Source organism: Babylonia areolata, chromosome 31 (assembly GCF_041734735.1).
Source record: "Babylonia areolata isolate BAREFJ2019XMU chromosome 31, ASM4173473v1, whole genome shotgun sequence".
NCBI lineage: Eukaryota > Metazoa > Mollusca > Gastropoda > Neogastropoda > Buccinidae > Babylonia > Babylonia areolata.
Genome location: NC_134906.1, coordinates 19,661,452 through 19,676,451, shown reverse-complemented (window position 1 = coordinate 19,676,451; position 15,000 = coordinate 19,661,452). Strand labels below are relative to the sequence as shown.

At 45.2% G+C, this 15,000-nt stretch overlaps 1 protein-coding gene across 9 annotated transcripts in view; it reads left to right on the top strand.

The window, feature by feature from the left end:
• LOC143276119 (uncharacterized) overlaps positions 1-15,000 on the top strand; it is a 355,742-nt gene that overhangs the window by 216,033 nt on the left and 124,709 nt on the right. For 5 of the 9 annotated variants that reach the window (XM_076580521.1, XM_076580519.1, XM_076580518.1 and 2 more), the window contains one exon: positions 14,779-14,915. In XM_076580521.1, the coding sequence (XP_076436636.1) occupies positions 14,779-14,915 (137 nt within the window). Of the gene's footprint in view, positions 1-3,815; positions 3,923-7,890; positions 8,053-8,443; positions 9,491-14,778; positions 14,916-15,000 lie in introns of those variants that run through there. The other 4 variants (XM_076580524.1, XM_076580522.1, XM_076580526.1 and 1 more) reach the window with 4 other exon arrangements.

Sequence of the window (15,000 nt, the reverse complement as noted above, 5' to 3'; positions counted from 1 at the left end):
CAAGTATGAGCACGGAGAGACAGAGAGAGAGCAGTCAATAACTTACCGACGCATATCAAACGTCGTTTCGCTGGGGCAGACTATGAATGTACTTGAAGCAAGCACTTTGACACTGGCCAGAATCCACCAATCTGTTGTAATCCAGCTAACAACTTACATAATTATCTTATATGTTTTTCCCTTTCTGGTATCTAAAATGTCTCTGTCTATGCCTCTGTCTGTCTGTCTGTCTGTCTGTCTGTCTGTCTCTCTCTCTCTCTCTCTCTCTCTCTCTGTCTCTCTGTCTCTTTCTCTCCCCTCTCTCTCTGTCTCTCTCGCCCCCCTCTCTCTCTCTTCCCCTCTCTGTCTCTGTCTCTCCCCCCTCTCTCTCTCTCTTCCCCTCTCTCTGTGTCTCTGTCTCTCTGCCCCTCTCTCTCTCTCTCTTTCGGAAGGGGATGGGTGGGGATGGATGTCGTTTCTCAAGATCAATTCCGAAGGGTTTAGCGTACGCCAGGTTGAAAACTTTGTGGTTTTGCCACCGATCATTGTCCACCCCATTTGACTTACGATTGCATTTGGTATACACTGTCTAGTTCACTGTGCTACAAAGTGTTTCACTTTACTTATAACTTTATTAGAGGTTTCTGTGCTGATGGTTATTGTTGGACACGACAGACTATCATGCATACATACATGCATAATGTATATGTCATAATGTGTGTGTGTGCGTGCGCGCGCGCGCGCATGTGTGTATGTGTGTGTGTGTGTATGGAGTGGCCCACATGATGCAGTCTGTTAGCCACTTATCTTTTTTTTTTCCCCGTCACGAAAGATAACCTGTAGGATGATCTTTAAGTCAGGATGGGTTTGAAAGAGTTTGTTGTCAGTTTTGCTGCTTTATTCTTCTTGCCAGAGGTGGAGATTTTCTGTGCGCGGTGATAGAAATGTGAAATGCTTTGTGTACATGGGAATCGAAAATATGATTTTTAGTTTTCACCAACAACTTCGTTGTCTCGACTGCTTAAGTGGCTGGAAAATGTGGGCCACACCGCTGTCACATCGGTTTTTTGTTTGTTTGTTTTTGTTGTTGTTTTTTTTGTATTATCTTTTTCTTTTTTTTATTTGTGTGTGTGTGTGTGTGTTGTCACATCGGTTTTTTATTTTCCATTTATTTGTGTGTGTGTGTGTGTGTTTTGTTTGTTTTGTTTTTGTTTTTTCCAGAGAAGCATATTTTGTATAGTTCATGATATTCAAGAGCCAGTGGATATTTATGATTTATGATTTCGTCAGCAGATGGCTCCATCAGCTGAGGATGAATCATATATGGCCAGGAAGTGTACGTTGTGATAGATTAGCTATAGACCCACAACCACAGTCGCCAGTTTCGCTGGGTTTTGTTTTTTTTTTAGTTTTTTTTTTATTTGTTTTTTTAAATATCTGGAAGATAGTAAGTTGGTAAAAACAGATAGCCTGGTAGTCTCCGATCCACTGACATACATTGTACTCCGTGAGCAAACCATAATAACTATGGCCGTGGTTCCAGCCCCGCACCCCGCATTTCCAGTGAAGAAAGCCCATACCATATGTCTGTATTAGCATCAATGATGTGATGAATCCTGTCATTGCGGCAACAGGAGTGGGCGTTGTGTGTGTGTGTGTGTGTGTGTGTGCGTGGTGTTGTTATTGTTATTGTTGATTTTTTCTTCTTTTTTTCAGGCGTGTCAAATCACTATTAAATGTTTGTGTTAAGAGGGAAAATTGATCAAGATCGGATGCGCAGAACTTCATTAACTTTTCTCTAACATCTCTATCTGTCTTCATGCACCCCCTCCTCTCTCTCTCTCTCTCTCTCTCTCTCTCTCTCTCTCTCTCTCTCTCTCTCTCTCTCTCTGTCACACACACACACACACACACACACACACACACACTCGTGCGCGCGCGCGCATGCATGGACGTTTGCACACACACACACATACATACACACACGCGCGAGCGTCGAGCGTGCGTTACTCATTCTAGCAAAAGGATAACTCAGGACGATAAAAACCTAGGTGGCTTAAATGGAGGGAGGGAAAGTTGACTTTTAACGTTGCAAACTAGCTTGCACACAGATGCATAAATAATAAAGGAGGAGGTGCATAATTCGGCAGTTATGGAAATGGAACATCTCATGTCAGTTCTCTGCTCACCCCACCGTCTCTCCCCCCCCCCCCCTCCCCCGCACCCTCTCCTTTCTCTCTCTCTCTCCCTCTGAGGACATTTAGTAAGTGGGTGTTGCCTACGCGTGTGTGTGCATGAATGCTCTCTCTCTCTCTCTCTCTCTCTCTCTCTCTCTCTCTCTCTCTCCCTCTCTCTCTCTCTCTCTCTCTCTCTCTCTCTCTCTCTCTCTCTCTCTCTCTCTCTCTCTCTCTCTGAGGACATTTAGTAAGTGGGTGTTGCCTACGCGTGTGTGTGCATGAATGCTCTCTCTCTCTCTCTCTCTCTCTCTCTCTCTCTCTCTCTCTCTCTCTCTCTCTCTCTCTCTCTCTGAGGACATTTAGTAAGTGGGTGTTGCCTACGCGTGTGTGTGCATGAATGCCTTCATCGATGTGTTTGTGCGCGCGTGTAAATTTGCGGAGTGTGTCACGCGGCGAGCAATGTTGACATCTTTATATATATCTATACACCAGAAATGCTCAGATCTCACACAGACGTCCGTTATATTATACACAGCGGTTCTACCTGGTCGCTTGTCTTTCCCCAACACATCAGCAACGTTGAAGGGGACAGACACCCCTCCGAGCACACATGGCAGCAGCTGTTGCTCTCTCCACGCTTGGAACCATGGTTACTTGTATACCTGCCTGTCACCTGACTCTCTGCCTGTGTGTGTGTGTGTGTGTGTGTACATACACTACACTAGTACATGTATTACTGTGTGTGTGATCATATGTGCCTTTGTCATCACGAGGGAATGTTAACCAGCGTGTGCTAACATGAAGTCTGGACTCTTTCCAGTTTTGTCGTTCGTATAGCCCGCTTTGCTGGGTGGGAGGGTGGGTGTGAAATCGTCCAGTGCATTCTGACAGCTTTTTCTTCTGTCATGTGTTCGTGTCTGTAACGTGTGACTCATTCCCTGGCGGTGTGAGGGGTGTGTGGAATATCATCAGGATATGTTATATATATCTTCTTTTTTTTCCCCCCTTTTCTTTTCACCAACAACGTTAGGCGACCGCAACGGGTTGCACATTTTACAACGATTATCACAAACCGTGCAGCTTCATATCAGTTGTTCGTGGGATTACAGTGGACCGGAATTGTGTGTGCTTCGAAGAACAGGAGATTGTTTCGTTTGAATGTGTGTGTGTTTTCTTTGCTGATGTTCCTCACTTCACCCAGGTGTAAATCGGTGCCTAACTTTGGTCGTGGAAGAATATGAAATGAATAAATTGATAAAATCGACAGTAAGAGAAGTTGGTCGTGGAAGAATATGAAATGAATAAATTGATAAAATCGACAGAAAGAGAAGATTTGACCCCGGCTTCCTGTGCCGACCCATGACACTGTGAATATGAATTCACTTCCGTATGTCCTATGGCCTTGAATGGCTTTGATCTTTTAAAATAAGCTACAAATGTAGAAGATTTCGCTGGGGATTAGTTTCCGGCTTTGTTGTCGTGTAATGTCACACCGTAAGAAATTCCCACGGGATGCAAAAGTGGGTCATGCTCGTGGACCTAGAAAAGAGCATGTGGGAGACAACACTGATCCAGCAGAACGGACTGTGTAATCAAAGGGCCGTGTGTGGGTGACTGTTGTGAAGAAGGCGGCTGTCTCTGTCATTTCCTCAGTAAAGGTTGTCAGCGCCTGTGCAAAGGAAAGGGGGTGACCGTCTCTTGTCCCAGTGTCTGTGGCAGAGAGGAGACTTGTGTATACATGTGGCGAAGTCCATGGTTAGAGAGAGGTTGGTTTGTCGTCGTTGTGACGATGTGCATGTGGGTTCCGTGGTGATTGTCCGGAAGTGGGGATGCGGGTAGAGGTGGCAGCATGTGTGAGGGGAGGTTGATCGTGCCTGTGCTGGGACAGGAGATGCATGTCCTTCTCTCTCTCTCTCTCTCTCTCTCTCTCTCTCTCTCTCTCTCTCTCTCTCTCTCTCTCTCTGTCTGTCTCTCTGTCTCTGTCTCTGTCTCTCTCTCCGGAATCTAAGTTTAAAATATTGCAGTACACTATCACCGATACAGAACACATAATGCAACTGATCAGATGTGCAAACTTGGCAGCGAGTGGGAAGAAAAGGAAATACATTTCGTCCTAAGTGGTCCTGTCCTGCGTGACCTAAGAACAAAGTATGTATCACCTAAATCCCATAGATAAATTTCCAAGTCAGCTCAGATTAGCGTTACTCTTGGCTTCTAGGCACAAACAGACCATTCGCAATTTGTCTACCTATCTGTTTATAGCATTCAGACTGCGTTCAACTCTGATGACATATATAATAGAATTGTGAACTAAGTTTATATTTTGTTGACATGACTGCGTATTACTTTTGTTGTTGTTGTTGTTGTTATAGGCTCATGTGCTTGCACCATTTCATGGAGGGGAAGGGGGTCGGCCGGGGGTGGGGGGGGGGTGTGGGGGGGAGCAATGGCCGATACTTGATAAAATTGCCCATATCTCTCTCTCTCTCTCTCTCTCTCTCTCTGCGTCCCCCACCCCCTCGCCTCACTCTCTCTGTCTTTCTGTTTGTGTAGAGGCTAGTGAGAAGGAGTAGGGTATGAAGTAGAGGAATGTCGTCAAAGGCCGGTGATTGGCCCCCTGTCAGATGAAACACACATTCGAGTTGACGTGGCAAACACTCACAACAAATTGGGAGATATGGGGGCTGGGCAGAGAGAGAGAGAGAGAGGCGTTGCTGAAAGAGGAGAGATGTATACATGTCAGTATCTTCACTTCCTGAACCTTCAGTATTTACACAAGCGCCCACCCACCCACCCACCTCCCTCTCTCCCTCTCTCTCTCTCTATCTCTCTCTCTCTCTAATACCATTCGTCACGACCAGTTGGGGGCGGTGCTGGCTGGGGATGGGGGGTTCGATAGAGAACTAGGGTGAGAGGGGCTGGGGAAAGGGAAGGGTGACAAACACCGCCGAAATATAAATTGAAACTCTTTCTCTACGTCTTTCCGCTTCAGTTCGCGTCCTCCACGCAGCTGTTAGACAGTGTCAGTGGGTTGAGAACCGGTCTGGTGTGGCATGCTCACGATGTGTATGGACTGCTTTGAAATTGATCTCCTGTTCCTCCTCCTCCTCACTCTTCTTCTTCTTCTTCTCCTCCTGCTCCTCCTCTTCCTCCTCCTCCTTCTTTTGCTTCTTTTTCTCCTCCTGCTTCTTCTGGCTTCTACTCCTGCTCCTCCTCCACCTCCACCTCCTCCTTCTTCTTCTAGCTTCTGCTCCTTCTTCTGCTCCTTGTCCACCTCCTCCTGCTTCTCCTCCTCCTCCTTCTTCTCCTCCACCTCCTCCTCCTCCTTCTTCTGGCTTTTGCTCCTTCTTCTTCATCGTAATCATCATCATCATCACTGCCCTTAACTTTAAGAAGAGTCATTGGGTCGCCGCACTGAAGAACTGTTCACCAGATTCCTCTTGCTTTATCAGTTGTGAAAGCACGGGTCTTTGCTTATATAAGAAAAAAAAAATTTTTTAAGAAAGAAAGAAAAGATGGTTTCCCCGTCCATTAACAATATAAACTTCTAGTTGTCAGCGTTAATAATTCTTTATTAACCGCACACGCACATCGGTTTCACACACACACACACACACACACATACACTGAGGGGGTGGGGGCAAGCATACTTATGCCAGTGCCTCATGAATTATATCATTATGTTTATATACACGTATACGTGTGTGTGTTTATATGTGGACGTACGCCTCTCTGTACTCTTGTCTACATGCGTGTCTAAATGTAAACATACGTTTTCTTTGTGCATATATATGTGTATAATATATATATATATATATATATATATATATATGAAGGGGGGGGGGGACCAGAAAGAAGAAAGCAGGGGTTGGGGCCCAAAGGAGTGGGGGAAGAGAAAGGTGGGAGGGTATTGAAGAGTAGGAAATCGACCAGTAGACAGACAAAGAGATGACCCTTGTCTTGTGTAGTAGGCGGGCTAATTCCGCGGGGGGACACACACACACACACACACACACACACACACACACACACACACACACACACACACACACACACACACACACACACACTGGCAGCAGACAGTAGGGCGTGCTGTAAGGAAGGGGATCAGGAACACTTCAACACACACACACACACACACACACACACACACACACACAGGGATGCTCTAGACGGTGGAGGACTTGTCTGGGATCAATACAGCATCATCCTTCAGACCCTTCACCCATCCACCCCCCCTTTTTTACCTCTTCCCAGCCCCCCGCCTTCCTCCACCACCCTCAGTCATCAGTGTCAACGACTCTTAGTTTGTGTACACTCCCTGTCTTCGTCACGACTGACTTTCTTGTCTGTAAATTTAATACCCAGACAAATAGATAGATACAAAGATAGATGTGTGTGTGTGTGTGTGTGAGAGAGAGAGAGAGAGAGAGAGAGAGAGAGAGAGAGAAACCGACGTCTTGGTGTGATTAGCTGTTTGTTTTGTACATCACATGTCATCTTGTATAGGCGCGGATACAGGATTCTCTTTGAATGTCTGTCTGTCTGTGTGTGTGTGTACATGTCTGTCTTTGCTCCACTGCAGGGAAAAATCCGCGTATCGCACTAACCAGCCAAGTTGCAGTTTGGCATTCTGACCACAGAGAGAGAGGGAGGAGGGGGGGGCGTGGGGGGGGGGGGGGGGGGGGGGCGGGGTTGGTGATGTGATGTAGGGGTGGAGAAGGAGATATACTGACGCCCCATTTGCGTTGCACAGGCGCGTATTCATGTACATATCTCTGCTGACACGTTTGTATTTGTGCATTAACTTATGAATGTGTGTGTGTGTTAGAGAGAGAGAGATAGCGGAAGAAAACAAGTACAGAATAGCAACTTCTGTCATAAAGTGGCTTTTCTTAGAATATTTCAGGAAACAAATCCTCTCTCTCCTCTCTCTCTCTCTCTCTCTCTCTCTCTCTCTCTCTTCCATCCTTTCCACCGCCGTTTCCTCTATCCCTTCTCTCTTTTTCAAATAAAAATGGTGTAATAGAAACACACACACACACACACACACACACACACACAGCGCTGCACGTTGCACAGCATAAACACAGGCACGCCTTTCACAGAGTCCTCTTTGTGAAGACTTGCTGCATTATACGAACTCGTCAGGGAAGTTCTCCAACCCGCCATTCATTCATTCATCCCTTGCAAAGTTAACCTCTTTCATTTCCTGTGACGTCGAGGTTTGCATTCAGAGCTGCATAATGATTACACAGCTTTACTAATAGATGTGTTGGTGGGGGTGGGGGTGGGGTCGGTTGGGAGTAGGGGAAAGGGAGATGGGGGCGGGGAGGGGTGTTCCTTTCAGTCTTTCCTTTTTGCCCTATCGCTTACGACACAAGATCCACGCGAGGTAGCTAACCGCTTTTTTTTTTTTCATGAAAGGGTATTCGATTCCCTCCCGTGTAATAATAATTATGTAGGACAAGGACTCGCCACAGAGCGGGCCGTTCAGACGTTATGAGGGAATTAACGACCGAGCTGGGTTTAACGACTTATCAGCTGGTTTGAGTTTCAGGGCTGGTAGTGGAAGCTAGCTAGCTCGCTGCACCTGGGTGGTGTACAGACACTGAGATGTCACAGTGTCTAGGGGTGGTGGTGTTGGCTTTGTGGGATACATGTCACACACACAGGTGATAGCCGTCTGTGCGCTTGGAAGGAAAGGAGACGGGCAGATCATGATCAGTTTGACTTGAGGAGTCGGCTCTAGATACATCCATGGATATAATTATGTGCTGAAGTGCGCCTCGTTGTCAGTGGTGTGACTGTTGATTCAAAAGTTTCGAATATATAGGACTTGCCTTGTCTTACGTTGAATTTGGTATTTCAACAAACTTCAGAATTTGCGAAATCGGTGACAAGTGTTTTGTTTTTTTGTTGTTGTTGTTTTTTTGTTGGTGGTGGTGGTGTTTTGGGTTGTTTTTTTTATCTCCACCGCTGTATTCCTTGGTCTGTCTCTCTGTCCCTGTGTCAAACACACACGCGCCCACGCCCTCCTCCTACACCCCCCCCCCCCCCCCCCCCACACACACACACACACACCTACACCCCTCTCCCCCCCTTCTCCCCTCTCCCCCACACACACACACACACACACACACACACACACACACTATGAAGTTAACAAAACGAACACGTCAGATTTTGAACGGAGTACGAAAAGATGAAATCCGTTCAGAGCCTTTGAACTGTACTGTTTGTTTTTTTTCTTTTTCTTTTTAATGAAAAAAATGAGTTACGTTGAAGGAAGTAAAATAACACCCAACTGTGATAGTAGATTCTTTGACCACCCACTAGAAACTGTGTTTCCGCCTGTGTCATAACCAGGAACTGAATAACGAAGATAGTTCTGCCATCCGTTCTCCCTGCCATCGCCCTCGCCTCGTGGGGGTCACCCAATCACAGTTTGCAAAACATGCTCAGCAGGATGCAGGCGTGGACATCTGAAACAATGAAGTTACCATGGAGGATGTCGAATTGCCACAGACTGCTTTCCTCTCCAGACAATTGCGTTCTGGCCTCATTTGGTTCGCGAACGCCACTCGGGGATGGATTGGAGTGACAGACGTTGCCTACTGTTTGCTGGAACAGCGTTGGAACACACAGCTGGGTGACAAAGCGCATTAATTCTTCTTCTCATTCTGCGTTCGTGGACTGCAACTCCCTCGTTTAATTGTGTGTATTAGTGGGCTTTTACGTTTATGACTGTTTTTACCCTACCCAGTAGGCAACCATACCCAGTATTCAGAGGTAAGCATAAGAATTCTCGGAGACCTTTTGTCTCCAGTGTTCAGTTTGTACAGACGTCAATCAGTGTGTTGTGAACGGCAGAGTGGTCATTTCAGACCATCGAAATACCACAACGAGGATAACTTACCAGCGGAGACAGCACGGTGTGAATGGAATCCCGAGCTTTATCGGCCTCTTGTCTTGGTCTCTCTGTCTCGTCTCTCGCGCGGTGTGACCAGCCAGAACCATTGTGAAGCCCTGACAAGTGACACCTCCAGTGTTGGGAACACGATTACAGCAACCCCCACCATGAGACGACACAGGGTCACAGACTCTTCTCCAAACTGACCAAGGGATGTGTGTGTGTGCAAGACATAGAGAGCGTGGGTGTCTGTGTGTGTGTGGGTCCTGGTGAGGATGGAACCTCCATTCACCGGGGTCCACTAGCAGCATGGCCATGTTCTGCTCCTGTGTCCGTCTGTGCCGGGACGTGGTGGACAGACGGAAGTGTCGCAGGCTGATCCCCACAGAGAACCCCGACGATGAGGTGTACTCTTTGGCAGGTAAAACTCTCTCTCCCCTGTCCTCACCCCACACGCCCCGACCTCTCTTCGCCCCGTCTGTGTACTCCTTGGTTGATTGTTCTGCAAGTGGAAGGGTTTCGGTTTCAGGTGTTGTTGTTTTTTGTGTGTTGTTGTTGTTGTTTTCAGTTTCAAGGTGGTGTCAGAGTGGTGCGGATTGATCAATACACGTGACACCACATTCGCCTAAAAGAAAAAGGAGTATTGGTAGTTAATGGTGTGCGAGTGAGTATGCATGTTTGTTCTGTACGTATGCTCTCTCTCTCTCTCTCTCTCTCTCTCTCTCTCTCTCTCTCTCTCTCTCTCTCTCTCTCTCTCTCTCTCTCTCTCTCTCTCTCTCTCAGAGTCTCTGTGTGTGTGTGTGTGTGTGTGTGTGCGTGCGTGTGTGTGTGTGTGTGTGTGTGTGTGAGAAATAGATTGAGAGAGGAGAGGGATTCCAAATATCCCCTCATCCTTCATTATCACTTGTGTGGAATTCCATGCAGACAGTAACAGAAGGAATATATATATATGTTGAAAAATGAAAACTAGTGATGAGAAAAGGATGACGGGTGAGCAACTTCATCATTGTGAGGAGTGGGCGGATTTACAAAGAAAGAAAGGGAGAGGGGGGGGGGGTGGACTGGAGGAGAGCGGTGAAAATAGAAAATTATGTTTCACAACTTAGTGAAATTACAACTTTCTTTGTCTTTCCTTGTTTCTGTCTGTGTCGCATGTTCTCAGACTGCTATGCGTCTCTGTCTTTGCTTCCCCCCCCCCCCCCCCCCCCCCCACACACACACACCCCTCTCTCTCTCTCTCTCTCTTTTTCTTCTGCATGAGTGCTTGCGCGTAAAAACGAAGGTGTCTGTGTCCGTGTGTATGTTTGCTTGTGTGTGTGTGTGTGTGTGTGTCTGTTGGTTCATGAGACGAAGACAGTACACAGATTTCACCTGGGAGGGAGGGAGGGAGAGAGAGAGAGAGAGACAAACAAACAAACAAACAAACAAACAGATGAAAACCTCATCAGTATCCACGTTCAATCTGACACCAAGCATGTCATGGGGTCGGTATTATGTTTTGTGTATCGGAGACCAGCTCTGACAAGCCACACCTGGCCACATCTCCGAGAAGTGCACTGCACGCACCTTGGTCTTCTTAATCCCGTCCCTTCCCCTTCCCCACTCCCCTTCCCCACCACCACTGTCCTGAGGTCGGTTTCGTAAACGATTTCAGATGTGTGTGTGTGTGTGTGTGTGTGTGTGTGTGTGTGTTTGAGATGCGTGAGTTTGGCATGCGCTGCAATATGTTTTGGATTTTTGTTTTGTTTTGTTATTTTTTGTTTTGTTTTCTTCTTTTCTTTTCTTTTCTTTTCTTTTTTTTTCATCAAAAGAAAAAAAAAACGTTGCTTGTTAGGTGTAATAAGCTTTTTTCTAGATGTTGTATCTGGATAATGATTATGATAATAATAATAAGAACTATGATGATGATGGTGATCATACGCGCATGGTTGTACAATTAGACCAGAGCGTGGTTCATAGTTTAAAAGTGCTCTCTCTCTCTCTCTATCTCTCTATCTCTCATTGTCTGTTTCACCCACACACACACACACACACACAACACACAACACACACACACAACACACACAACACACACACACACACACACACACACACACACACACACACACACAGGGTGGAGTGCCGAGAGAGAGGGAGAGAGAAAGAGAGTTGTGTATCTCGCATTGTAGAGGAAAGGTTGCATGCCTGTTGTTCCATGTCGTTGTACCAACCAGCCATTGTTGATAAGTGTGTGCTGTAAATGTACTGCACAGCATATATTTGCAAACAAAGTGATACCCATGTAACTGTTACCAAAGCGTGGCGGCGTTTGGTCATGCACATTTTTAACCCTTTAACCTTTGATCCATTGTCTCCTCTGGTTTAATTGGATGTTTATGCCATTCGTTTGACCTCCTAGTGTTGTATAAAAGAACCGGAGTGGAAAAGTATTGTATGCATGGCTTTGTCAGTGATTTGTTTCATATATATATGTGTTGCATGTTCGTTTGATGTATGTTCGTGCGCCAGTGCGCGTGTACACATAGACTTGCACGCGTTCGTGTATATCCATGCATGTGTGTGTGTGTGTGTGTGTGAGAGAGAGAGAGAGAGGGGGGGAGAGGGAGGGAGAGAGAGGCGTCAGTGTAAATGGGCAGGGAGAAGTGGGTTTGGTGGTGGGTGTTTTTGTTGTTGTTGTTGTTGTTGTTTTAGAAGATTGCTGTATGATAACGAAATTAGTGTTCAGAGCTGGACAGTACTTTATTATGATTTATAACGATAGTATGGTGATTTTGTGTGTGTATGCATGTGTGTGTTTTATAATGGTGGAAGGAAGGATTTAGACAAAGACATTATTTGTTCAGAATTTGGTGATTCTGTGTGCGTGTGTGTGTTTTATAATGGTGGAAGGAAGGATTTAGACAAAGACATTATTTGCTCAGAATTATCCTGCCTTCACCAGAAATGAAACGACATAAAGAATAAGCACAAAATTGTTTGTTATGCCACACCTCCACCAAAATGAAACAAAAAAACAAAACTGACAGAGTTGAGAACTTGTGCCAAACAAGGCCTGCTCTGAGGAAATGTAACATGTACACGTACGTATTCGTGCATACAAATCAACCACAAGCAGTTACAATGAAATGAATGAAAAAAAAAAAAATATATATACACATGTACTCAACACAGAGTTCTAAAGAAGTATAGACTGCGTGCTTGGACGCACGTTTACAAAAGGGAGGGCGGGAGAAAGAGAGAGAGAGGAAGCAGATTGAAAACAAGCAGTTAGGTAATGCTTGTTCGCATTGCATTAAAGCATGATATAGAAACGTTGTATAATACACAAGAGCAGAGTGCTACGTCATATAACCGAGAAAAAAAACCAAACAAATAAACAGACAAACAAAACCGAACGTTGTATAATACACAAGAGCAGAGTGCTACGTCATATAACCGAGAAAAAACCCAAACAAATAAACAAAACAAAACAAAACAAAAAAACAACCTTCGTGTTGAGAGTGTACTTGTATAACATTTGTCCAGCTCACTTTCGTACTAGGCGTAGTGCACAAGAATGTTAACAACGAGGGTTTTTTTTTTCTGTATCCAAGTACCATCAGATTATTTGGGCAAGACATACGGTTTTTATAAACAAAATTAATTCATATATTTCTGGTTGAAAGCAGCAACAGAGAATACGAAAGTAGCCGCCGAATTCTTCCTCTTTTTACATAATCAGCCTCTCCGTCACTCATCTTGGCTACAATCTTTCAAATCCAGTCTAAAGACCCACCTGTTCCCCTCCTGATGAATTCTCAGCAGCTCATCCCTTTCCAGTATGAACTGATTTTATTTATTTATTAATGAGTATTTGTGAGTGAGTGAATTTTGATAGTTTCAGAATTTGTTGGTAGTAGTTTTGATTGATTGGGGGTGGGGGGGGGACTGATAAATAATTTTTTATGATGTTTGGTATCTTGTGTTCAATTTTTCCTTTTTGATATTTACACATGTGTTCTATTTATAGACGCTTGGGGCTTATTTTCAAGATTAGGCGTAAATGCTAATAATAATAATAATAATAATAATAACGTCAGCGTTACATCCAGTAGTTGTAAAATTTCCCCCGTGCTTTTTGTGTGTGTGTGTGTGTGTGTTGGTTTGTCTTTTTTCTCCAGAGAGGACCTTGTGACCTTTTCCTTACCTCCTCTTTACCCTTCTGCTCGCCCACACCCAGCTTGCCATAGGTCGGTCATTCACCTTCACTTACATCTGCGTTGGCCTGCACTAGAGCTCGAGCACACACACACATTTACATTCACTCGTGATCATGCGCGCGCACACACACATTCACTCACGCGCACATACATATATATTAATGCGTTCACGCGTGCGAATACACCCGTGTATCCATGCACTCACGCGCGCGCACACACACATGCACTCACTCGCTCACGCAGTGCTTGCTCTCTCTCTCTGTCCGTCTCTGACTCTCTCTCTCTCTCTCTCTCTCTCTCTCTCTCTCTCTCTCTGTCTGTTACATAATTATATTACCAAAGGATGGGTGGCGATGTAAAACGTGAACATATTTAGTAAGCAAATACTTTCATGACAGTTCGGTTTTTTTGTGTGTTTTTTTTTTGTTTTGTTTTTTGTTTTTTGTTTTTTTCAATTTAGCAAAGTCTGCTTCCAGTCATTTGCCCCCAAGACACTCACACAGGAAGCAAATGCTTTAATGACAGTTTGTTTTTCTTTTCTTTTTCTTCTGCTTTTTTTTCCCCTTCTTTTTTTTCTTCTTTTTTCAATTTAGCAAAGTCTGCTTCCAGTCATTTGCCACCAAGACACACACACACACGCGCGCGCGCAGGTTTGTACTGGACGCATCAGTTCTTCACTTCTTGTTCGTTGGTTTAAACTATTTTAAAAAAATAATTAAAAAAGAGAGAGAGACAAAAATCAAAACAATAATGTGAAAGAATATCCCAGACATGTGTGAAAGAGAATGTGTGTGTGTGTGTGTGTGTGCGCGCGCGCGCGCGTGTGTGTACTGTGCAATGCATTTTGGGTTCATATCGTGTAATTCTCGGTGGGACAGAGGAAAGAAAGGGGGCGTAAATCCAAGTTGCTTGTTCTTAGGAGCGAGCCGGAGTTATCCCCTCTGTCGCTTCGGCAGGGCGACCATTTCTGACGGAACTCGAGCGTCACTGTCTCTCTGTCTGTCTGTCTCTCACTCACTCACTCACTCACTCTCTCCTTTCTCTGTCCCTCAGTTTCTCTCATCCTTCTGCCTCTGCTTTCTCTTCTTTGTCGCACATTATCCCCATCCCTATCCCCATCACCGTCTCCCCTACCACCACCACCACCCACCTCACACACACACACACACACACACACACACACACACACAGGTAGTCAGTATCACCTGCACCCTTTGCTTTTCTTCTTCATTTCTTCTTCTTATTCATCTTCTTCCTCAGGCTCCTTTTGTATGAAAATGTATGCAAACTATGATTTATTTATGATTTAGTTCTATTGTAAGACGATTGGGTGGAGGATGAAAAAAAAAATCAGGGAGGATGTACATATCATTCCATGCCTTCATGATTTTGCAACACACGTTTGATGAATAGTTAAGGATTTTTCCACATCCTTTATCTGAAGACAAACCTTTTTTTGCTGGGGCAAGCTTTTCACTCAACTGGTTTTGTGTTGCACCGTGTGTTTCAGACTCCTCGCTGGAGAAGGTCAGCGGCAGTGGCGAGGAGCGGCGCAGTAGTCTGCCCTTGGTGGGCTCCTCGGACGACGAGGGGGGAGGGGGTGGCCTCATGGAGTCCTCCACCACCTCCGCTACCTCCCGCCTGGCTGTCAGTATATTGCATAGATATATATATGATATGATATAGTGATGTGAACATAATGTAGATCTATCTCTGTGTTATAATAACATAC